The sequence below is a fragment of the Watersipora subatra genome, chromosome 2 (assembly GCF_963576615.1).
Source record: "Watersipora subatra chromosome 2, tzWatSuba1.1, whole genome shotgun sequence".
NCBI lineage: Eukaryota > Metazoa > Bryozoa > Gymnolaemata > Cheilostomatida > Watersiporidae > Watersipora > Watersipora subatra.
In genome coordinates this window covers 22,135,711-22,160,298 of record NC_088709.1, presented here as the reverse complement: position 1 = coordinate 22,160,298, position 24,588 = coordinate 22,135,711, and the positions used below count along the sequence as shown (strand labels likewise).

The window sequence follows — 24,588 nt, the reverse complement described above, 5'->3', positions numbered from 1 at the left end:
CAAATTGTGGCTAGTGACAGCTAACAAAAGCCGCTAGAGCAAACGGTACTATAACTAACATTTAAATTTATAAGCGAGGGTTACATTTCCAATTTAAACAAAATAAAATTTACTTGTGTCACTTCAACTGTTCTAAAAATAATTTTATCGCATCACCCATGCTCATCCATGATTGAGATGATTTCAAAATGCTTGGGTTCTACAGCATTATGGCAATACAACCAAAATTTATTAGTTTGTTAGACTGGATTATTATTTAAATTTATTAAAAGCAATTACTACAGTATGTCTCGGCAAATTTAAAAAGGCTGCAAGATCTTTAGGCAGTTTCGAATTTTTGGATGAAAAACTTGTTTTGCATGAGAGGAGCTTTCCGAGTTGCTATAAATTATTCTATGAAAAAAAAAAGTGATTCACTACTTGACAGTTTGAGAAAAGGAGTATACGAGTTACAAGTTAGCCATCTGTTACACAAACAAATCCTAGCTCTATTATAACCTCAACTTTTCTCTAAATTGGATTTTAAACACTGAACTAATGAAGAATGAAGTTTGCAATTACCATTGAATGAATGATGTTGTCTGCTATTTTAAAACATGACTGACAAAACTTATTACAGCGTTTGAATGAACATACAGAGAATATGTAGCTGAAAGGGTACATGAAAGGTATCATCGCCCATCCATACAACAGCAGCAGTGCTGCCAGACAAGGTCCATTAGTAGCTGACACAAACGCCTTCTCATTAAACATGAGGAATATGATGAAGCAGAGAGAGGCGCAAACGGCATAGTTGAACATGTCCCAGAGGAAGTTGGTGCACCAGTAGACCATCCTGTTCATGCCACTGACATACTACAAAAGAGAGGCAGCATCTTGTATACAGCTCGGCCAGAAGTCAAACTATTCTAAGAACGGAAAATGTTCTGAGATATTTTGCATTTACCTCAATCTTTCAGCTTGTTGGTAACCAAAACTGAAACAGCAAGAAATTCATTTGTCTTTAATACCGACTAGTTATTACCACTTGGCAGTCCCATGCGCTGTGAGAGATCGTAATGAGTAATCACGAATCAGTATGCGCATGATTCACTCTTTCGCTACCTACCTAATATTTGACATGTATAAATTTCTTTAGTGGGACACAACTACGTATCCGGTAAAACCTAATATCTGGCACGTACAAATTGCCATGACTTTTGAACCACACGGTCTACGATACCAAATCAATCAACATAAAATTTTACATCAGCTGATGGTATGAAAAATATCACAAACGTGTTGTAGAATGAAAACGAACACTTTTTCAGCCAAGGACCATGAGAATGTCTGAGCAGAACGATTTATCAATTTTATTACAGTTTCAAGCCGAATTACAGGGCTCACAAAGCTGAAGGGTTAATGCGTAAAATGGTAAGGCGACCGAGAGTCGGGTTGTGGTAGCCTGAATGCCTACAAATCTTGATTTCCGTGTGAGAAAATTTTTTTCTTAATGCTCTTAAAGTGGCTTTGAACAGGAGGTTGGAGAATGTTCTTATTATAGTACAGATTACAATTTGAGATGACAGCCAATGCTCTTTCCGTTCATAAGCCTTCATGGTTGACGAATGAGAAATCGTTTATGTATAAGTGATCCATTGAAATGAGTGGTCTTCATTAGACAATTATAATTTCTATTGTAATTCCTTCTATTTGAAATCAGCTTCATATCAGATTTGTTTAAGAAGACTCCTCATATTCGTCGTTAATAAAACATGGATTCTAAATCAATGTTAATTGTCAGAAATAATAAAGCGCAGAATGGATGAGACCAGGGTGAGTGTCACACCAGGGTGAGTGACCACACCAGGGTGAGTGACCACACCAGGGTGAGTGACCACACCAGGGTGAGTGACCACACCAGGGTGAGTGACCACACCAAGGAGAGTGACCACACCAGGGTGAGTGACCACACCAGGGTGAGTGACCGCAATATGGTGAATGACTGTGCCAGGATGTGGTACCACACCAGGGTGAGTGACCACATCAGGGTGAGTGCCCACATCAAGGTGAGCGACCGCAATATGGTGAATGACTGTGCCAGGATGTAGTACCACACCAGGGTGAGTGACCACATCAGGGTGAGTGCCCACAACAGGGTAAGTGACCGCAATATGGTGAATGACTGAGCCAGGATATGGTACCACACCAGGGTGAGTGACCGCATCAGGGTGAGTGACCGCATCAGGGTGAGTGACCAAACCACAACCGTAATACCGCTGTATGATTTCTACTGATGACTAGCCGGAGTTCATACATTTGTTTTTGTGTGATAATATTTAAACATCTGAGGGTTTTCAGTGCTTGGCCAGTAATACAAAAGCTGGCTTGCATGAAAAGTCAGAGGACTGACTAACATGACTCGTTATATATAAGACAGTGAATCAAGTTTTGGTTGAAGCTTAGTGAATGAGAGCAAAGGGCGTGTGAACTGCACTACAGAGTTTCTATTCCTTTCTCCTTTACGAACAAGAAAGAAACCTCCAGGGTGGTCTGAGCAGAGAGGGACTTTCGGGTGGCGACAGAGGCCGCTAAATGGTTATTGGTTTGCGCATAGGTGTAGGCAGTAGGGACTGCCGTATTTGGTTGGTTGTAGATATTGTGCTACTGGCGTGCAATACTGCGGTAGTGAAGGTTGTTAGCACAAGGAAGGTTGGTATCCATCATAGCAGCTTGATGCTGCGTAAAAACCTTTTGTTGTTGTGCTCACATTTTTGTTTAGTGACAATGAGGTCATTGTGAATGCATCATAATAGATCCTCAAGAGTCTATTCAAGGTAAATGATTTTCAAAGAGGTATGTAAAGAACTCATGCTAACGTTCAGCTATTGTACGACTAGTCAACCGAGAGACAAACATAGAACTCCCTGCCGCTACATTAACTTATGGTAATTCAAACCATCTCTAAGCCGTTAATAGGTTTGATCTTCTAAAGGAAACTGAAGCAATGTGACTCATGGAAAACTTATATAAGTACATCACAAATATAAAAATTCCTTGTCGTTATATCAACTTATGGTAATTCAAAGCACTTGACGCCGTTAATAGGTTTGAGCTTCTAAAGGAAACTTAACCAGTATGACCTACGGGAACTTATGAGTCCCATAAAATGCTCATAAGTGAGCTACAAGCATGACACCTCGCTCAACTACATATAACAGTTCCTACTTTATCATTCTAAGTCTGTCTGTTAGTCTGCGTAAACACTTTCCACATTTTTTTGCAAACACCACACCCATATGCTCCGTGTTTTCTACCAGGTGGCTAAAATATTTGGTTTCAAAACTTAATCTAGTTCCTGAGAGCCCGCCTTTTGAACATCCATCTGATCAAAAACTCAAGGATGCCTCTTAGTATTCATTGAGGACAATTGTTCTCAATGAATGTGTTCAAGGACTGGCGTCATAGCAGCGGTGTAGCAATTTGCGTTAAAAATCTACACCCATACTGCAGGCTATTTAATCGAAAATGAAGGAAGTCCCGTGAAATGCCAGGCCTAATACAAATATTTGTTATACCGAGTACTAGTACATTCTATATTAATACCGAGTACTAGTACATTCTATGTTAATACCGAGTACTAGTACATTCTATGTTAATACCGAGTACTAGTACATTCTATGTTAATACCGAGTACTAGTACATTCTATGTTAATTTTTGTATTCAGCGAGTTAAGGACTTAAGGTAACTTAAAATCTAGAGTTACATCACAAACTCTCCCAGAGAAACTAAATTTGCAAACAATCAGCAAGAGTTCAAGACTGCTTTTATCTTTGACACCTCAAGCGTATCATACAGGAATGGCAGGAAGACAGCGTAAATCTAACTCTGAATAATTGCTATGTTTCATATAAAGCTGTTCTTCTAAAAAACCAATAAGGATACAGAGCATACAAAGTCATCAAAGTGCTATGGACATGTTTGACCATTAACAGGTGCCAGAGGAAAAGAAGGATTATTCTAATTTTTGTCCGCTAGCAAATGCAGTCCTACTTCTATAATAGTTCCCTTATCGCCATTTTTCACAATTTTAAGGATTAACGTAACTGTAGTCTGAAGTCAGACTGGATTCCTTAAAATAAAAAGCTTACCTGAAGACTTTTGCTAGTCGAGACCCTGTCCATAATGAGATAGAGGACGAAGGTAGCCGGAATGAGAGACATGGCAAATATAACACAAAGTGATACCAGCAGTGTGATATAGCTCTGACTTTGTAACTCCTTCAAACAGAAAAAAACCAGCGGTGTAGGACAACTCAACATTTTAACATGCAGAGGTGAGTTCCAAACTACGACTTGGAGGGCAAGAGAAAACTAACATTTTCATCATTACTTTTACCAAAACTTTTGCAAGAGTGCTGACATCATTATAACACCTATGAACTTTCAGTAAAATATTCATCTTCGTTTGCATTAAGCATGGGGCAAAAACTTCAAAGCTGTTTATCCTTTTTAAATTGTTAATGATAATTGATATGTAAAAATGCAACAACCCACGATTGAATGCCAATAGAGGTGACATGATGCTTCCCATTAACAAGTTTTCCGACATGTCTGTTGTGTCCAGCTCTCATGTTTAGAGTCTCATGAACATAATAGAACTGTTACCATCGAAACATGAACAAATAGACTTTACAATCTTTCAGCCCTAACCTCCAAATGTTTTACATAAGATAACCTGATGTCCATCTTCACAGCTTCATGATCACACTACACTTGCTGCCATCTGCCATCAATCAATAGGGCAGTAAGTACTAATAGTTGTTCTAGCAGATACTCGAGAAAACTGTGATTTTAAAAACTTCATTACGCTTTTGTACAACCACGTGAAACCTTGACCTACATTTTTACCTTTACTAACTATTGATGTAATAGATACTCGATGCTTGAACAGAATATAGCCTGGGGCAATGTTGTGACACAGAATATAGCCTGGGGCAACCGTGTGACACAGAATATAGCTTGGGGGCAACCATGTAACACAGAATATAGCCTGGGCAACCATGTGACAGAGAATATAGCCTGGGCAACCATGTGACAGGGAACATAGCCTGGGGGCAGTCATGTGACACATTCATCTATTCTAAGTTTCTGACAATGTTATAAAATCCAAGCAACTTATTGATAGAATAAAGCTGATAGAACACACCTGCTGGAATTGATAGTCTGTCCTGTTCATTGGGTGATTGATGGCTGTGATACCAAAATCTCTGTACTTAGTACTTCGGCCTGTTTTGTTGAGCTGATACCTGAGCAGCAGGTTGTTGGCAGCATTCATATAGCTGACACTCGCTGTCCACCCCTTGTTGTTAAACCACACCTGTACCAAAAAAGAGCACTGGTGATCTCCATATCTCCAGTGATTTAATTTGATCAACTACAGGATCTATTCTATCAAGTGTTATCCTAGCAACGGAGAGAAAGTAACTTCATGACAATGTACACCTAGCAAATTCTGCTTGCATGCAAATAATAACCTAATCTACTAATTTATGTAGAGTGATACTGCTGGGTGCCACAAGCTAGCTATACCAACAACTGGCTTACTCTGATCACCAGACCTCTACTATCATTACCACATCAGTAAGTCTCCTAACAAAGACAAATTTGAAACAAGACATACCTTGACATTCTCATGGATGTTAACCATGTCAAGTATGTCCTCCATAGATTCTGCTATGTCAACAGCAGTCTGGACGTTAGAAGAGTCCGGCATGGCTGCCTCCAATATGGCCTCTATATGACTCTCATTCACGTAGGCTGCCGAACCACCGACATCAAAGCTGAAGCCTCCATATCTATAAACAGATACTGAAATTAAGTGACAATCACTAGCGATACTTGCTACGAATCTTTGAGCTTCGATGTTGTGGTTTTGATTGTAGGAATGAGGAGGACGTAATTACATGAGACGCAGGAGTGGTCGCACAACTCCCAATTCTTCATAGCGGGCAAGTTTACGTACTACGAAGAAATTGTCGCACAACTCCGCATTTTCTATATTAGTCTGTCGCGCTTTTAGCTACAGCGGGGTGCATATTTTTTATCACGGCTGTCACTAAAAATGCGTCCAAGGTCAAATGTCAATGTTAAAACGTGTGGGAAATTTTTCTTTCAAATTCGAAGAAAAACTCAAAAACAGAACTGCGTAGGGTTACTGCAAGGACGTCACCAATGAAGACGATGAAAATCCAACCTCCAATCGCAAAGATTTATGCAATAATACAGATATTGATGTTTACATCATACGCAGTACTTCGTTGTTGATACGATATTTTCAAAAACACTCCCCTTTAATCGAAGGTTTAAATCGTTTCGAAGAATTAAAAATGCGACGTTTGAAACCATTACATGCTACGAAGATGAAAAGCAGGAAAGAAATTGTAGCATGTAACACTAGTGATTATCTAAGTGTGATCAGAGCCAGCTAGTGTACAAGTCAAGTATCTTGAATACAAACAAAATGATAACCATGTAGGTTGTGCCATTGTGTAGCAGGTGCGACAGTACTAACATGAACTCTCACACCACTACTACAGCATACCTAACTACAACATTATATGGCAGCTGTTGTATGGAACTGAATCTGAAGTTTATGTCAGTTAAGTAGGAATGTTTGTGATGACAACTGGATAAACAAGCAAAGAGATTCAGATTCAGATGTCTGCAGCCAAACGAACAGCTACTGTCAATTAGCAAAACGGATCATATCCTGGGTGCCGCCTATGCATGAGAAAGTCGTATCAATCAAAAAAAGGCATTGTGAAGGCTCCATCTTGCCTCAAGTTTGTTTACTTTGACTAGCAGTTACAGGTGTCATTAAATCGCTGTCGTAAAGTGACCATTTATGGTGTCAGTAGGATAATAATAAGATGGCGCTATCTTTTCAGTTGCAATCAAGCGTTACAGTCAAGTGTTACAGTCAGTAAATTGGAAGCAGAAGAGAGAAGACTACTTCACGCATAGTTACAACTAAACATCGACCTAATATGTACAACTTGCCACATTTTCAGAGCCTTATTCAAAACTATAAATAAAAAGCTAATCTCAGAAGCTAGGATTATATACCAGCGCAGATGATATTCTTAAAACTAACTAGCCTATTTGTAATAAACTCAATACTTCTTTGTATGAATTACTGCCCCTTATCACCTCTTGTATGCTTGCATACACGCCACTACGTCACGTATGCGCTTGCATACACTTCCATCTGTTACCTAAGTCTTTATGTTTGCCTACACTCTGGGGCCTTAACGCTACCTTCTATACAGCGGACACACCCATAACATAACATACCATAACATAAACTTCCTTTTACGTAAATTACATTGAACATAACAAATGTATGTTCTTTCTGTTCTTGTATAAAGTCTTGCCTCATATTACGTAAGAAACTCCATACAACATAAAGCGTAAAGTTCGACGCAAGTTCTAAACTTCGATTTGAATAACGAGATTCTCATAGCTACCCTTAAATATCGTTGTCTCTCTCGTCGCACTTGGTCAAGAAAACAACGACTCAAGGTATCTAGTCTATATATTTTTACATCATACACATGCTACATTTGTCTTTTTTTTGTAGCATAGACCTTGTTACAGAGACAAAAAGTGGAAAAAATAAATTTGGAATAGACATTGAAAATGCCCCCCTTAACTAAACATAAAATAACTGTAATCATGAACCCTTAACTAAACATAAAATAACTGTAATCATGAACCCTTAACTAAACATAAAATAACTGTAATCATGAACCCTAAACTAAATGAAAATGACAAGAAAAAAGAGAAAGTTGTTGATACAAACCATTTACATAATAGTTTGCTGGAAAATAAAAAAATAAAAAAGTTATGTTTTTTTTAAAGGCCAAAGGGGCTAAGTGAGTTTGAGAAGAACTTATGACCAAACAAGAGTTGCTGTAAGATGAAGTTACCTGCGTTTGATGTAGGGCTGCATTGTTTTGACTAGCCACTCTGAAACGTTCTGATTGGTCAGGTTAAGAAGGTAGTCGTGATTGGCTAAGGTAACATTGGATGGCATATTAGTGATATCCCCACACTGCTGATAGCCTACCAAATCATCATATCAATATATTAGACGCAGCATCATGATTGGTGCCCAAATTGTACAAGCATATAGTAATGACAGACAGTTTGACCAGAAAAAAAAATTTATTTAAGCCAGCTAGAAATTTAGACTTCTGCAAAAATGACTCGACAAAAAAAAAGAAAAATACGTGATAGAGATTAACCACATTATGCAGTTTTTACAGCTTGTACATAATTCAGATAATAGTAAGAGATCATGTAATCATCTGCCAATCTTTACTATAATAGTAGGGATGTCTATTTCTGTCTGAAAACCACGCTTAGATGCTGGAAAAAAGGTTGCCCCATACGAGGTTCGAACCTGCAACATAGCGCTTTCCCACCCATCACATTACCAAATGCACCAATCAATCACCTTCCATGGTTTTACATTTACTGTGCATGTAGATATACTCTGTGCTTTGTTGGCACATCTGACAATCACTGACGACACTCGAAACTATCTACTATCAGTGTACAAGTATGGTGATAAGTTTTACTTATTAACAGCTATGTGATAGTAGTTATGCATCTGCGCAATACAGCAAAAAACTTTTAGAGCACCACATAGTAACTCATTTCTAAATACCTTGAATGTGATGGCAGGAAGGAAAAAGCTCCTATTGAACAAGAACATCTTAAAGACAGGCATATCTAGCAGAAATCTGACAATCACAACGGGTACCTGACAGTGAGTGTCAGGTGTCAGATAAGGCATTTACCTGTAGCGTGGCAGTCACACTGAGGAGAAATATCCGAGGGCTGTTCACTCCAATCCAGCGGTGAGTTCATAGCACCACATGGAAGTCCATCAATTTCATATACATCAGGGTTCATGCATCGAGTTCCATACTGAGATTCTGTTACCAGTTTTTCCAAATTTTGTGTGAACTCGGAGCTCGGGTATTCATTTCTAAAATAAATACCAGAGTCTCAAATTCAGGTTGCACACCCGTAAGGCGTTCAGGCACCTAAACTTCTATGCTATTAGATAAGGAGACACCATTTTTTAGCCATGGCGTTTTTCAAGACAGCCTTTTTACTTGCGATGTAAATGTAGGAATGATGCAGCTATGGCACATAGAAAAAAACTTTGGAATAAACTTAAAGGTTGACTTGCAACAAAATTCATATTACAGTTATTTGATATGAAAAGATTCACCATGTCTTACTCTGTTGTGTTGTAGGTGCAAAATATGTGGAAAGGTGATTACAAGCTCTTAAGAGCTCAAAAATGAACGGAAAATCGCAACCACACGAGACCGCCGTAGTTTGGATTCCCTTTCCAAAACGGCTCAAATGAGACGTAGCTGTGGTAGATGGTTTCTGTTTACACTTTCATGCAACCTCATTCGTCGAAATATTTTCACAAATATACTTCACGCATTCAATAAAACCATGTCTATTGTTCTTACGCGTCTGTTTTATCGTCATCGTAATACTGTCACTTTTAGCAGTGATATCCTATAACTTACCGTAAAAATTCGTTTATTTTTTTAGCCTTAGTTTGAAGGAATACATATCATTGTCTGATAATCATGACGAGCCTGTTGGTCACTTGTGATATTCAAAAAGTGCTGCAAAAATTATTTGCGAAGTATTGGGTCACATGATCAGATTACGACTTGCCGATTAGACCAAACCAAAACAAAACTGTAAAGTAGCGAGCATCTATTTTTGATACGGGGTCTTCGGTAAAACCCGAAGTGTTTGTCATAAACTAGTGCTACGATAAGTTTTATATTGAGCTTTTTATTAGCCTTTCAATTCACATGAGAACATCACGTGACAAGACAATAACCAAATTTCATGGCTACGCCATCGAAATAAAGAGATTCCAATCTACAGCGGCGTTTCGTTTTTTAGCTTTTAAGAGCTTCTAATCACATTCCCATATATTTTGCACCTACAACACAACAGAGTAAGACATGGTGAATCTTTTGATACCAAATAACTGTAATGTGAATTTTATTGCAAGTCAACCTTTAAACTTGCCTGAAAAAATTACAAATGTATGTGCTCAAAACAAGTAATAGAAGTTGCCATAGTGACAACCCAACAAAAGTGTATTTGGGTATATGCTAAAGCACATATACAAATACACTTACGTACTTTATATGCATAGTAAGTATGAATACTCAATGCATATTGCTGTACAGAGCAACTAATCGTCCAACCAGAATGACAGATACAACATCGTATAATAAGAACAGAGGGTTATCGATGTAGCACATGTAACACTAATATCACAGTCTTATCAAATGATGCGATTAGATTGTTCATAACTTTGGAGTGACCCAAACCTGTAAAAGAAATTGAGGTGCTTGTCGCCACGAGCTGGCTCATACATCCAAGGCTGGAGCTCGAGAGGAGGCTGCGGGCGAATGGGAGGAACAGCAAGAGCAAAGGCCATGGCAGCGAGGATGAAGGCGGCAGGCAAGATAATCTCACAAATAAAGGCCTTTTTGTCACGTCTCACATGGTGGAACCGTTTTATTATCAGGCCTTTCATTTGATGCAGCACCAGTTTCCAGCCAACAAGCTTATTTGCTGCAAACATTAAAACACATCTTACTGCTAAAAACTAACAGATGATGGCATCGGTGGTCAGTTTCAACTAGATTAGCAGTGGTTTGGCAAGCTCAACCAGTAATAAAAAATGTGCAGTTAGTATAACTTTGCAGCCAATAAATTTCCTTTTTAGGATGCCGCTGGTGCTATTTTGGGAAACAAAAAAATTACGATTAACCAATTTAATAACACACAATAGAAGATTAAATGCCAGGCTTGAGCTGAACATATTGGTAGACATACTGTACTGACATACTGTAGCATGAGCAGGCTGATTAGAACTCATGAACTAGAAAAATCTAGAACTTACAACTCTAGAACTTAGAAAAATCATGAAGTAATCCTTTAACATTCTTTGGTAAAAAACAATAGCTTTTTATGATTGTCGGATTAATTGCATGTTGTACAATTCTACAACTACAGGATGTAAAAAGGATGATTCAAATATCCAATTAAAAACAATGAAGAGGCGAGTGACATTCATTGGCTCTTTATGACAAGTAACAAGGATTGGTTCACACTATATCGCAGTTAAACACACAATACTTTGGTGATCATCGGTGGTGACAATGTTCACACTATCACAAACACATCAGGGTTTACATCAACAAAAGGTTTGATGCATAGAGTTCTTATTATATAAAGCGGTTGGAGAAACAATGAAATACTAAGTCCGCAGCAACTGTCATGGAAGAAAATGTGAATCAAGCAATCCCCGACAGCCAATCACCATTGCCAAAGTCGTGTGCATTGCACAGGCTGTCGTGAATGTTCGGTGAACTATTGAAAAAGTACCAAATAGTTTGATAGCTGCAAGCGTTTTTGATGTATCCGCATTGCTTCGACGATGCCATCAGTTTACGATGCCCAAAGTCTGACGAATAATAGCCGAGAGGATAACTCCGACATATGGCAATATAATGTGAACCAGCTTTGAAGAAGGGCCAAGTACATTTTCCGCGGCAAAGCAATGTAAATAAAGTATCGCATGCCATAAAACGTAATAAACTCTCACATTTTTCCACAGAGCGAGCAGTTGACAAAATCATGTAACTTTTTTCTAACATTAAATCTAATGTCATCAAGCCTTTTCACGTCGAGTCACAAGAGTCATTCCTGCAGTTCTGTCATAAATACTATCAAATGAGTCACAACTCCTCACCTTTGCTCTCGCCGTCTCCAGAGAAACCTGCCGCGTTTGAGCTGATTTGAGCGCTATTCGATGAATAGGCAATGGAGAGATGTCCGGCAGAGGCGACGTTAGATTGCTCATCATCATCAGAAAGGCAGTCCTCCGTATCGTCTCCATCTGGTAACAGTGGGACTGGACTAGCAAGATTACGTAGGACCAGACAGAGCAGACGTACAGAAAGTACTAGTAGCGAGCCTGTGTACCAGCGGTAACATGCACAGCTACACGTGTCAAGTGATTGCTCAATGATAAACTGTGACCATTGCCAAGGACTACAGGGTTAGCGAGCAGCATGCAATTTGATTAGAGTAGCGCTTCAGACTGCTGTAGCCTTAAACTAAGGTCATAACCAGCTGTTACAATATTGGCCTGAACCTCCCACCTTCTTGACCGACTCACAGCAAATCAAGAAAGTTACATTCAAATTGTAAAAAGTGAGGATTGGAATAAACCATGAAGTTCAACTGGCTTGTCAATTCATAGCAAATGTTTCTATAACGATTGGTCTTAGATTGTGAGTATTTTTGATAAATATTAGCAACTGAATTTGGTAAACGTTCTCCAAGCCCAATTTTCATTTTACTCTCACACTAGTGTGTGATATATCTAACAGCAATGGCACTTCACTAGTTCTGTAATAAAATCTGCATTTACTCCTTCCTCCTTTAAACTTTGGTATCAATGGGGTTGTCCTCGGCAGTATCCAACATCACCTTCGTGGGTTGACCTGATTATTAGAGACCGATCATGCTGCCCTTGGGAAGTGTATATGGAAGCCAGGTTTTTTGTACTAATTACCTCGCACTAATTGGAATTGTCATAAAAATAAGAACAAGTTAGTGAATTGCATCACATTTTCCTGTCCAACTTGAATAAAGAACTTTTTTTACTACGGGTTATATAACTATTCAAAATAGGAATTATATCTAAATACTACTATGCACTTTCAGGATTCATGGTATTGGATGTTTTCCTTATAAGTAATGATCAGACAGACAAATTCTAGCCCAATTATAGTATACTGGATAGGCAAGTCAGTCCGTATATTAGTCCAATAGCCAGGTTATTATAGCCAGAGGCAGCGGTTATGTAATGAATGTCTAACAATCTATAACTAGTCATCAAGGCATCAACAAAACTTTTCTTGGTAAAACATATTCTTAACAACCAATTACAGACTTTCTATTAATGAAAACAACCATTAGACATCCAGTACAGGGTAAGCTTGCACTACCGCTAACATAGGCTCATCAAAACCATTGATGTACAGTGTAGGTGTAGGCCATTGGTGTAACATGAGAATTTACAGTTTAGTGAACTTGAGAAAGATCATTAGGAAGCATAAAAGGAGTGCGTAAGGTAACAGGGGAGCTTGCGGTGTAGGGACTTCCTGTATACCATTAGGAGGCAGAGAGTATTAAGGTTGTAAGGTAACGTGAGATCAGAGAAAAAAAAGGAACAATGTTCAAGGAAAAAGAAAAGCCTACAAAAAAGTGCCTATAAAAAGTAGAGTGAAGGTAAGAGTTTGTGAAAACTCACAGGTTTGAGGAAAGAAAAAGTCTTAGCGGAAAAGAAACATAAAATTTAGTTGAAAAACTATAAATAAAAATGGCATTGTTTCGCTTCAGGAAAGAATGAGTGTTTACAAAATCATAGTGGGTGGGGTTGGGTGGGGTCGGGTGCAGTGCGTACATGCATTGGGAGTTGTATCATGCGAGGGTAATGGGTGTGACAAAGGATAAAATCAAATCAGGTTACAGATTTTGCAATCACTCAACATGCTTGAAAGCTGTGAAACACTACCAGGGAGCCAAGCTGACTACTAGTGGCAGCTAGCAACTAGCTAATCACCAACCATCACCCGTGGCAACTGTATAGCTAAACTATGTAGCTAAACTATATAGCTAAACTATGTGGCTAAACTATATAGCTAAACTATATAGCTAAACTACCGTATTCACAACTGCTGTGAATAATGACAAAATGTAAATAACACAAATTACATATTGCAAATAAGTCAAAGCGCTTGTGTTCACATAGCAACAACTTGTCCACGGTAGAGTTGAATGGCATGCTTGTGGTAGACAGACATAAATAAGTCACTCGTGTCAACAGGCTGCTCAAGTTTACTAAACAATCTGTTCACAATTGAAATGAGCAACCTGTTTATAGCTGACACTGGTCACATTGATTAAGAACAGCTTGTTCATAGTTGACACAAACAACCTGTTCATACTTGGCAAGAGTGACATATTCATGCCTACCTGTTTATGGTAGATGGTAAAGTCAGATGTTAGTATTTGGAAGAATGGTTAGAAAAGAGCTTTATCATGACCTAATTCCTATTTTCAAATACCTCTTTACTTGACATCCCATAAATACTAGTCTTTACAGCTCGCTAAAATTCATATAATCTTTGGAGACACTGATACAAATAGCTTATTTTTTATTTGTCGTGACCTACTAAAGCAGGTGCTTTTGTTTGCCATGACATAGTATAGCGGGTGCTTTTTGTCATGACTAACTAAAGCAGATGACAAACACTTGCATGTGCTTGCAGTCTAAAGTTCTATGAATGTGTAACATAACTAAGAGCCTTTTGTGCGCTACCATTAGTGTGCAGAAAGAAAGAGTAAGAAAATAAACAACCGAGAGAGCTATAGAACCAGAGAAAGCCACGGGTTGATGAGTTAGTAAATAGACTAGAAACCAACTGCCGTAACATGCTACTGTTAAAGTACCTGTTGCAGCAGTGTCTGAACCTGTCCTCTGAACGTTGTTTGCATTCTCTAGCTCCGGATCAGCCTCAGGCTGTAAAACCAGTGTTAAGATAAGCCTGGCACTTTGCTTATATCAACACGTCGTTGTTACGTTACCCTAATTAAGCCATTGGGGACAAACATATTTTCACAGTTTCCATGCTGTAGTTTTCAACCCCACACCGTAGGCCCATTAATTCTTAAAAAATTATCGATATGTTCTACATTCACTATTTTGGTCATAACTCGAAACAGGTTAGTATGATCTTCGTGAACCCACAGTTACGAGGAAAGTAAAAACTCCCAACAAAATGGTACTAATAATGACTAGATTACACCAATATCCTTGAATTCTGTCGTTGTTGCTGTAGTGGTTGCCATTGTTTTAGTGACAGTGTACCTGAGAAGATCCATCCTCACAATCATCAGAGCTACACTTTGATTTAACATGTCTAAGGTCTAAATATGATCTACTGTCTTCAAATTTGTTATTTGCAACAAAATCCGGAGAGTTTAAAATATTTAGATGAGCTATTAAAATGCTCATCAGAAGCAGCAAACTAGCAACAGGAGCCGCCATTGTTATGGCATATTGATGATGCTTTTGATCAAACTCCAAAGATTTTTTGTTTCTTCTAACGACCTTGAAAACGACATATTCGAAATAAGTAGCAATTTCATCAGTCTAATATGTTTACATAAAGTAGTCCTTGCTCAACTCGGCCTGATACTTTGAAATTTATGAAACACCGTTTTACAAAAAACACTGACACCAGCAAAATAAATCTCGCTCCACCCGTAGAAGAGTGCAACATATAAGCGACATAAATGTCGCTATGCCCATCGAAGGATTCATTTTTACAGCTTTTAGAAGACGATGAAATGACAGCATCTGAATCATAACACATTTGCTAATGGAAGACTGACAGCAAACAGAAACCTGATTTATACTATCAAGTGCCCTAAATAACCAACCAGCCTTTTCTTACATATAATGCTACAAATCTCACAACCAATAAAAAAGACTTACAATGGAATTCAATCCGAAACCCCTAGTGGATGTCGTATCATCATCTAGCTGCCTTGAGTATTTGTTTGATGGTTTTTTTAGCTTGGAAAGTTTCTCCTTCAGTTTCCCAAACGCTCTACGAGCACCCTTTGTGAGCTTCAGCGAATTTCTGCGTGCAGGCATCGCCAAGGTACCCCCATCTGTGAGAAGTTCCTCAGTATCCACCCCTAAATAAATAGTGTAGTTCATTCATGATGTCACGCTAGTCAATATAATTGGATTGGTTAACCAAGGAGTAAAAGGCCCAAGACTAGTGCTTATAAAAGCCAATCACGGATTAAATTACAATAACTTTTGGAACTAAGATCTGATTTGTCAGCTTTTTTCATAACATGACTTTAATTAACAATCTTAACACAATCAACACTGCTGAAAAAATATACAGTCAAACTTCAACAATTAAACGTAATCCAATCTGATATCTGCATTCTATGTCAAAATTTTTGTAAGCAGTAGCAAATATTGTTATCAGAGTGCAGTGCGCCACTGGTTATGATGTCTTTGTTATACGATTATTTCACCTTACAATGTGGAGCGCGATGTTTTTTGTCCTACCACATTGTTTTCACCGTATGATATCAACAATAATTTCTCTCGAAATTAATATTTGGCAGTCAGTGTTCAATACGTCGAAATAACAAAGCTGCCGATATGCTTTTCGCCGAAATCTCTCTCACAACGCCTGGAAGAGATCTCTCTCAGTTCAGCGTTATTTGTTGCGAGTTACAGTAAAAATGAAACCGGAAAAAAGGTGATAAAATTTTAGACGATGAGAAAGTTGAAGTTTAATTTAGTAAAACACATACTAAAACTTAGTTTCAAGTAGGTGTTTATTAAGCTAAATCCATTTAAGTTAAATTCAACGTTTATGTTATACATCTGTCTCAAAGGTAAGAACTCCTTATGGTATCACATATCCATTGTAATGTTACATTTTATCGCAGATCATAACCATTAAATATGCTAAAGTTACTTTAGGTAACTATAGTTACCAAGGCTAATTTATCATTTTGTTACTAATTTGTAATATGTGCAGTACGTATATAAAATTTTGATGTTTTTTACCAGGGGAGTTTGCATTAGATAATTACTATGGGTTTCTATACTCCTCTATATGACATTTTCGCCTTACAATGCCAGCATTGGACTGAATTAAAGTCGTATGGTGGGGGCCCACTGTAAGTTAATCCCTAAAAGATTAATAAAAATTGAAAGCGCAGCATAAGTGGGATGAGAATCAAAGAGACAAAGTCAATGCTAAATATTTTTGAGACGACCGTGTCAGACATCGCGAGGATAACAAAATGAAGGAAAGCGCTTATTGGCCATTCCCTGTAAATGAAGGAAGAGGGTGGTGATAGCCATTCAATAGTTAAAAAGTGGTCTCGAACTTTGGTAGGAAGAGATACAATTTTTATTTTAGACATCAATATCTTATTGCTAGGGTACTTTCGTACCAATAGATGGTGCATTCCCATTCATGCCTGAGGGACAATACTGACAGTATCTCACTAGACTTATACAAAAGAAGGCCACCAAGAAGCCGAGATAGTTAAGCAGCGAAATAGGAGGAACTTTTGCGCATAAACAAAGCTTTTGCAAGTTATATAAGATATATTTGAGCCTGATTAGCGGATAGTGATATTACCCGTAGCTTCAGCAACATTAAGAAAGACTTCCTCGAGGGTCGTGTCACATATACCGTAGCTTGTTAGCTTCAGCCTGGCTAGGTGAGTGTCTAAGTCTTCGAAGAACTTGGTGAATGCCCCAGTTTGAACCTCTAAAATAGTTCAGCAACCGGCAACAGTAGTAAACATTAAGTAGGTTTTACAGAGCGCAGCCATGACCTTGTGATCTAGAACATATGACCTACAAACGGTAGGTTGGGGTTGAATTCACCGAAGAAGGTGATGGTGACATCCGGTGGTGACAGTGAAATCAGCTGGTGACAGGAATGACATCCAGCCTTAAATTGTTGTCTGCAACTGGGCATGTCAATAGTCGTCGAGGTTCCCTTACAAAGCACTCAAACGGGTTGCGCTATGATTGCGGAGCCATTGATGGTGCCATGATGATCTTAACAAACACTGCAAATCCTCTACTCGCGATAAGCTGATAAGCTCATAATCTAGCAATAAAGATGTTAGGTTGCCGAGATATTTTAATTTATATGTCACAAGAAAAGAGAGTCATTATAGAAAGAAGACTGACTACCAGTAAAAAAATCATCACCTTTTATGCATTAGTAAAAATTGGAATATGTGGGTCATTGCATGTTACAAAAACCTAGGCATGCATCTTAATTTGACGGTACCATATGTTCATCGCAGGTATCCAATAAGTAATACCTACCATGAGAAAAAACTGTAGAAAGAGGTAGTATCAAGGGTGATTGATAAGTTTACAATGTATTAAAAGCGATGCTCAAAATAATCAAAATAATGAGTGTGTTCGAAAGCGAAGTTTGCACTGGGATGAAAACCGTTTAAGAATGGCTCGATGGGTGTGTTAACTAGGAATTGTGTTTGATGTACACAGTGTAGTGACTACGTAATTCTTATCCTAACCTATCACTCATTTTATTATCAGTTTATTGTAAATGGCATTGAGGCATGTGAGGCATAGAGCCATCGCAGTTATTAATAGCACCTCAAAAATACTTTTACTGTATCTCCTGTAACTGTTTTTATACGTAGATATTTGTTGGTCGATCTGTTATGGCCAGATAAATAAATACCGATGTAATATTTTACCGGAATTCAAATGTTAAGTAAGCTTCTGGTGTTATTTGGATCAGAGGTGTTATCTGGATCAAAGCTATTATTTGAATCACTAAATCTGTAATGTAATATTTGTTTAAATGAAAAGCTTAGTGAGGAAAAGTAATTAGTCAATTTTTTGGATCTCCAGCTAAAATAAATCTCGTAAAAAAGGCATATATTATATAGCATGCGAGTTTGAGTTGAAATTTGGAATTTATTGGGTGAAATTGTGACGTGATCTTGGCATGACCTTTGAGGCCAGCTGAAAAGTATCTATAAAAACTAGGATAATTAAACACATCCACTTTTTGAACATAAATTATCTAAATAATAAACTTTTCAGGAAATGCTTGAAATTACGCACTTGCAAAAGAAACGCGACCAAAGAAATAATTTCAATGAATCACACCATATATTTTGTATACGACAATGAAAATTCAAATAGTACTTACTGTTTTTAGTACTGAAAAAAGTGACTTTCTAACTAATGATAAGAAAAGTAAAAGTACTGCACTGCAATAAAGAGTACAAACGGTTTAGTTAAGACAGAGTCAGAGTGACTCATTATTAAACCAAACAAAGTGATAGTTACCCTTTGATGGTAGTTTGAATACGAGTTCCTGGCCAACAGACTCTGTCAAGATTGCACCGGGGACTCGGCTAGTTACAAATCTCTCTATTTCTTCTTCTAGCGATTGCGCAGCAGATGTCTCCTCTTCTTGTACTAGTGTCAGGTAGTAGCTGCAGGTAGAACATAGCAGGAATACAAACAGCAATCTGACTACCTCCAATGAAGTGTGTGCTAATTCAATCTACTAGCTTAGATAGGTGTGTGATGGCATTTGAAAAGTTAGGAGACTGAGTTTGAGGGTTTACAACAACTTGCACAAAGATTTGGTAGCCAGAGTGGAAATACAATCAAACCTAATAAAAAGGGAATCATTCACATATCTACTTTATCTTTATGGAACTAGCGCTTGCCAGAGCAAAGATTGCTTTAAAATATACTGTATTCTCTTGAATTCATTCTACAGCCTAATAACCAATAACTGCGTAATAGAAATATGGGTTGTTGCTAATAGAACTAACATAGAAAACTAAAGTATTGTCAAGTTGTCATCGATAAAACAATGTGTTTATCACTACTGTATCTTCGACATGCAAACAGAAGTGTAGCCGAGGCGATGTGTAGGTGCAGAGTTACAATGGTAGTGATAAGAGGAAAGATAGCAAGTAGAACGATGGTAGGTAGAACGATAGTAGGTAGAACGATAGTAGGTAGAACGATGGTAGGCAGAATGATAAAAGGTAGAACGATGGTAGGTAGGATGGAAGGTAGGATGGAAGGTAGAAGAATGATAAGTAGAGGTTTGAGGGTATAAAGACAAAGTGTAGCTACAAATAGGCTGTTATGAAATACTACAAATAGTACTTCATACATGAAACAGCGTACAACACAGAAACACAGAACTGTGCATCATAAGCATAAAAAACTCAATTTGCAATAACTGTCAGTCTTTCAAGGAAAATGCATAAACTAGAGTGACATTTGGTGACGAAGTTTTATGACATCATAGTTTCTTTAGGAGTCATTTTCTCAGAAAGCCCAGAAATACAGTCGGCACAGGTTAAAGATATTTTAGATAGCCTGGTGAGAGTCAGGCGAGATGATTGACAAAGAGTCTTGAAGGAGCACACGCTAATAGGTCAGTCATGCTCTTTTCATAGGAAACAGTAGCACATCAAACCTGTATTGCTCTACTTGTTGCAATATCAAACCAAATAAAAACTTATTCCACCAACTTCAATAGCTTTATTTAAAATGGAAAGCAAAATATACTTATTCAAAAAAAAATTAATAGGACAAAACAAACCCGCTGCCATGAAGGGCTTTGAGATAGAGGCTGCTGCCAACACAACACAGCTTTCCATGGCTGATGATAGCGATTCTGTCTCCGAGGAAGTCAGCCTCGTCCATGTGGTGTGTAGAGAGGAGAATAGTTCTATTCTTCTTGAACTTCAGTAACAGCTCCCAAATCTGCACAGACAGAGATGTTGCAAAAAGGAAAAACCTAACTGCATTTACAGTTTTTCTTTTAAAGAAAACGTACTCTAGAACAAATTAGGATCACTCTATGACAAGTCAATCCACTCAATGATGAGTCAATAGAACTACAACAGCACTCCACTAATATAAGGAGACTTTTTTGTGTGTAAGCAAAGCTTTGTACTCGCAGAGTGGATGCACCACTAAAACTGTATGTGCGTGAAATGATAATCCCTGACCAGAATTTAGCCGAGTTTTATGCCAAAAATTTTGCAATGTAAACGAACACTTGAGCTGATAATCCAAAGTGTATATAATTACAAGAATTATCTTCTTCATTATTGATTACAAAAGCTACAACCCGACGCACTAATTTTTGTCCAAGATCAAAGATATACAGCATTATTTGAATGTTTTCTAGCCAATTCTGTTGTTTAAATAAGGCCATGAACCACTTTTAAAAAGATAGTTAATGCGGCAAATTGTTAAGTCTTGAAACTTCGTGTAAATATTCATTTCAACTCGTAAATCTAACTAGTTATAAACAGTTGATTGATTTTCGAAGTTACTCATATCGAAGCAACCATAAAATAGCTAATCCTTAGGCCAGTCAGATCAAAGCAACCATAAAATGGCTAATCCTTAGGCCAGTCAGTTTGTGTAGAAGGTACAAAATGATCCTGATAGATAACAATGAGACCCGAAATATACAGTAATTCCAACAAGACGCAAACTGCCAACACTCATCAAACTGGAGGCCTTTCCAAACCAGATTTTTTGGTTTGATGTACCAGTCAATAGTTTAGACCTGGAATCCCTCGTTGAGCCAATTGCAAAGCATGTTATGCCACATTTCAATAATTATAAAATATCACCAAAAATTATCTTTTTATTTGAATTTCAATTAATGCATGGGGAATACTAAACTTTTATAGCATTGCTAACGCAGGCCTTCTTTTCACTTGGCTGTCAATTACAATTCTATCTCGTTAATAAATAACAAATCTAAAGAATACTGCAGAATTAATGTGGGAACTTACTTTTGAATTCATGAGCAGTAGCACAAGAGAAGACAATTGCAGCATCTATATTGATTCATGAGTCAAATTTATAAGTTTTCTTTGCAATATCATCAAAGTAGTTGTAATGTGTATGTCATATAAAAGTCGAGAAGACCAGGACTAGGACAAAACCTATCCATTGCTTTTAATAACACTGTTTTGGAATAAATACATATAACAAAATTCCTGTTGACTGCTACCGGTCAACAGCAGTTGTCAGCAGTTGCACAATTCTCAAAGCCTACCTGACGCCTCGAGTAGGGATCCACACCAGCTGTTGGCTCATCAAGCACAACGCATTTTGAGCCTCCGACAAAGGCACACATAACTGACAGCTTTCTCTTCATGCCACCTGCAGGACATGCCAGCAAGTATACAGAAGATAATCGATGAGTAAACAGTTCTGAAATCGGCAAACCAATTGATGCGTGTTCTAAGTTTTAGCAGTTTCAAAATATGCAGAAGCCCAACAAGTAGCAAATAGCAGACACTGATACTTGAAACATGAAGTCAAAAGTTTATCTTGATTGAAAATCAGCTTTATAGTCATGGCGGCCAGACCACAATTCATATAAACATCTCATTCAAGGAGTCAATTCACAAAGGTCTAGGAACTTTCAAAAGCAAGAAAAGCAGCGAAGAATGTTCTTATACATTAATTCACAAAATATTCATGCTAATTCATTACATATCCATACTAATTCACAATACTATCACATTAATATCTATTACAAAAGAACACTCATCTACCAAATAAAGTAAATCAATTAAAATAACTTATAGCCAACAATAAAAAGCTAATAAATAAAGATTGAAAATAAAATATGAATACAATGTGAAGGGGGAACAGACCTGATAATGAGCTCGCCTTTGCATGTTTCTTCTTCAGCATGCCTGTCGCCTCCAGCATCGACATCATTTCCTTCTCGGCAGCCTCTTGACTGTATCCTTTTAGTTGTCCATAGAAAAGGATGTGTTCGGCGACAGTCAGAGAATCGTAGAGAACATTGAACTGCGGGCAGAATCCCATGGACTTCCTTATATCATCAAGCTCATGCCTGGAGAGATCATTGAGAATCAGAGCAAAACAGGATTAGTACAATAGAGACCAGTGATTTCCATGGCAGAAGATGTAGCTGCGCGAGCTGGCATTAATGTACATCCTTAAAACAGCTTGCTGAGGTATACAAAGTCTCAACTGCATAGTCTCAACATACAAAGTCTCAACATACAAAGTCTCAACATACAAAGTCTCAACATACAAAGTCTCAACATACAAAGTCTCAACATACAAAGTCTAAACCGCATAGGGTTAGAAGGTTTACTCATCAAAATGTGGCTGAAATTGAAACTGTTAATCCTTTTAATTCAAAACAATAAATTTGAGCGAGGTTTGTCTGCAGCAGCAGTTTTATGGTGAGATAAATCCACTGCCGACTCTGAGAATGAAAAAGAAGGACGCGAGTTTGGATAATCAAGATGTTCAATGCTTGGTGTTGAACATGTTGATGTTCAATGGCTGCTACTGTGTTACGAGGGATAATAATGGCAGCTAATAGGACTCAAAACTAATTATTATATAATTTTAATACCATAAAAACTGTTCATTTTCTCATGAGCTATTTTTAAGGTTTAAAAGGTAGTGCTCTATAACCATTTGTGCTATCAAACTACATAACATAAATCATATTCAACCACATCTACCTCTGTTTAGTCCTGCCGAACTACTTTCTGCTTTGCTAAACTATTTCTAGCTAGTAATTTTCAACTCAATAATTCTCAGCTCTCAAAAATATTACATAACTCAAAATCTCAATAAGAATAAATATAAAATTTAATCTAATGACCTTTAACTTGAAATATGACTACACTCTCAAGGAGCATAAAAACCTCACACGAACGCACTCTCACCTTATATCCTTGCCATAAACGATGGCTGTGCCGTCTGTCGGTGTGAATAATCCACAAAGAATGCTCATGGTTGTAGTCTTGCCAGCACCATTGTGCCCGAGGAAAGATGTGATCTGGTCTTCATACATATTCAGAGACAAACCATCAACAGCCAGCTAAAACAGCATATGGTATGTTTGTTAACTGAAACTGACATATTTAAATCCTTTAGGTACTTGACAGCGAACAACAATCAATTCTGATTGATTCTAGTTTCTTGTAAAGTACATGTGGGCTGCTACAACAGTGCATCCAGAAAATATAAAACAATATTTTACATAAATTCCTGACAATGACAAGGGGTAGTAAATAAACATACCAAAGGAATACATACTAGAAAATTTGAAAAATTTACAGCGCACACAAGCAAAGAATAGAAAAAAACTGCAAAAACTGCAGGTGTCACAGACTAACTGCAGGTGCCACAGACTAACTGCAGGTGCCACAGACTAACTGCAGGTGCCACAGGCTACTATAAGTACCTTGTTGCCTGAGCTGTACACCTTGGTCAGGCCTCTCAACTGAATACCAAGATTGAGATGAGAAGGCTCCGCTTCACAGTCAGGTGATTGGTTATTGGTGCATGTCCCATTCCCTGATTGGTTAACATCATGACAGCCATTTCGGCTCGTTAGTGGGATATCATAGTAGGGTGCAGGAGTCGTCCCACACCAGAAGGACCTACATGTATGTGATACAGATACACATACGTTGAATAGATGTCTTTGAAAAAAACAGATGGACATTTTAGAAGACAAGGATGTGCTAAACAAACTATTTATGCTATAGTATATAAATCAACCAATCTTGGTAGTAGTATCATTTGTACATGAACTTGCAGCAGAGTGGTACAGTATGTATATTAACCAGATGTCAGTGGTACAGTATGTATACCATCAAGGAATGCGGTGATAAAATATACACACCAAACATGTATACAGTGATATGTTATGTATGCCAACCATGTGTGCAAAGGTACAGTATGTACCAAGCAGGTGTACATTAATATAATATACATAGCAACCAGGTGTACATTAATATAGTATACATACT

General features: G+C 37.8%; 1 protein-coding gene across 1 annotated transcript in view; it reads right to left on the bottom strand.

Annotated features, from left to right (window-relative positions):
* Nucleotides 1-24,588, bottom strand: part of LOC137387548 (phospholipid-transporting ATPase ABCA1-like) — a 63,297-nt gene that overhangs the window by 18,840 nt on the left and 19,869 nt on the right. The window contains exons 12-28 of the mRNA XM_068074002.1: nt 24,018-24,216; nt 23,497-23,651; nt 22,438-22,643; nt 21,831-21,937; nt 20,352-20,515; nt 19,070-19,218; nt 17,364-17,495; nt 15,677-15,882; nt 14,629-14,698; nt 11,858-12,004; nt 10,428-10,674; nt 8,847-9,037; nt 7,971-8,106; nt 5,663-5,837; nt 5,189-5,359; nt 4,132-4,260; nt 637-855 (exon numbers count right to left, since the gene is read on the bottom strand). Coding sequence (XP_067930103.1) covers nt 637-855; nt 4,132-4,260; nt 5,189-5,359; nt 5,663-5,837; nt 7,971-8,106; nt 8,847-9,037; nt 10,428-10,674; nt 11,858-12,004; nt 14,629-14,698; nt 15,677-15,882; nt 17,364-17,495; nt 19,070-19,218; nt 20,352-20,515; nt 21,831-21,937; nt 22,438-22,643; nt 23,497-23,651; nt 24,018-24,216 — 2,803 coding nt within the window. The remainder of the gene's footprint in view (nt 1-636; nt 856-4,131; nt 4,261-5,188; nt 5,360-5,662; nt 5,838-7,970; nt 8,107-8,846; nt 9,038-10,427; nt 10,675-11,857; nt 12,005-14,628; nt 14,699-15,676; nt 15,883-17,363; nt 17,496-19,069; nt 19,219-20,351; nt 20,516-21,830; nt 21,938-22,437; nt 22,644-23,496; nt 23,652-24,017; nt 24,217-24,588) is intronic.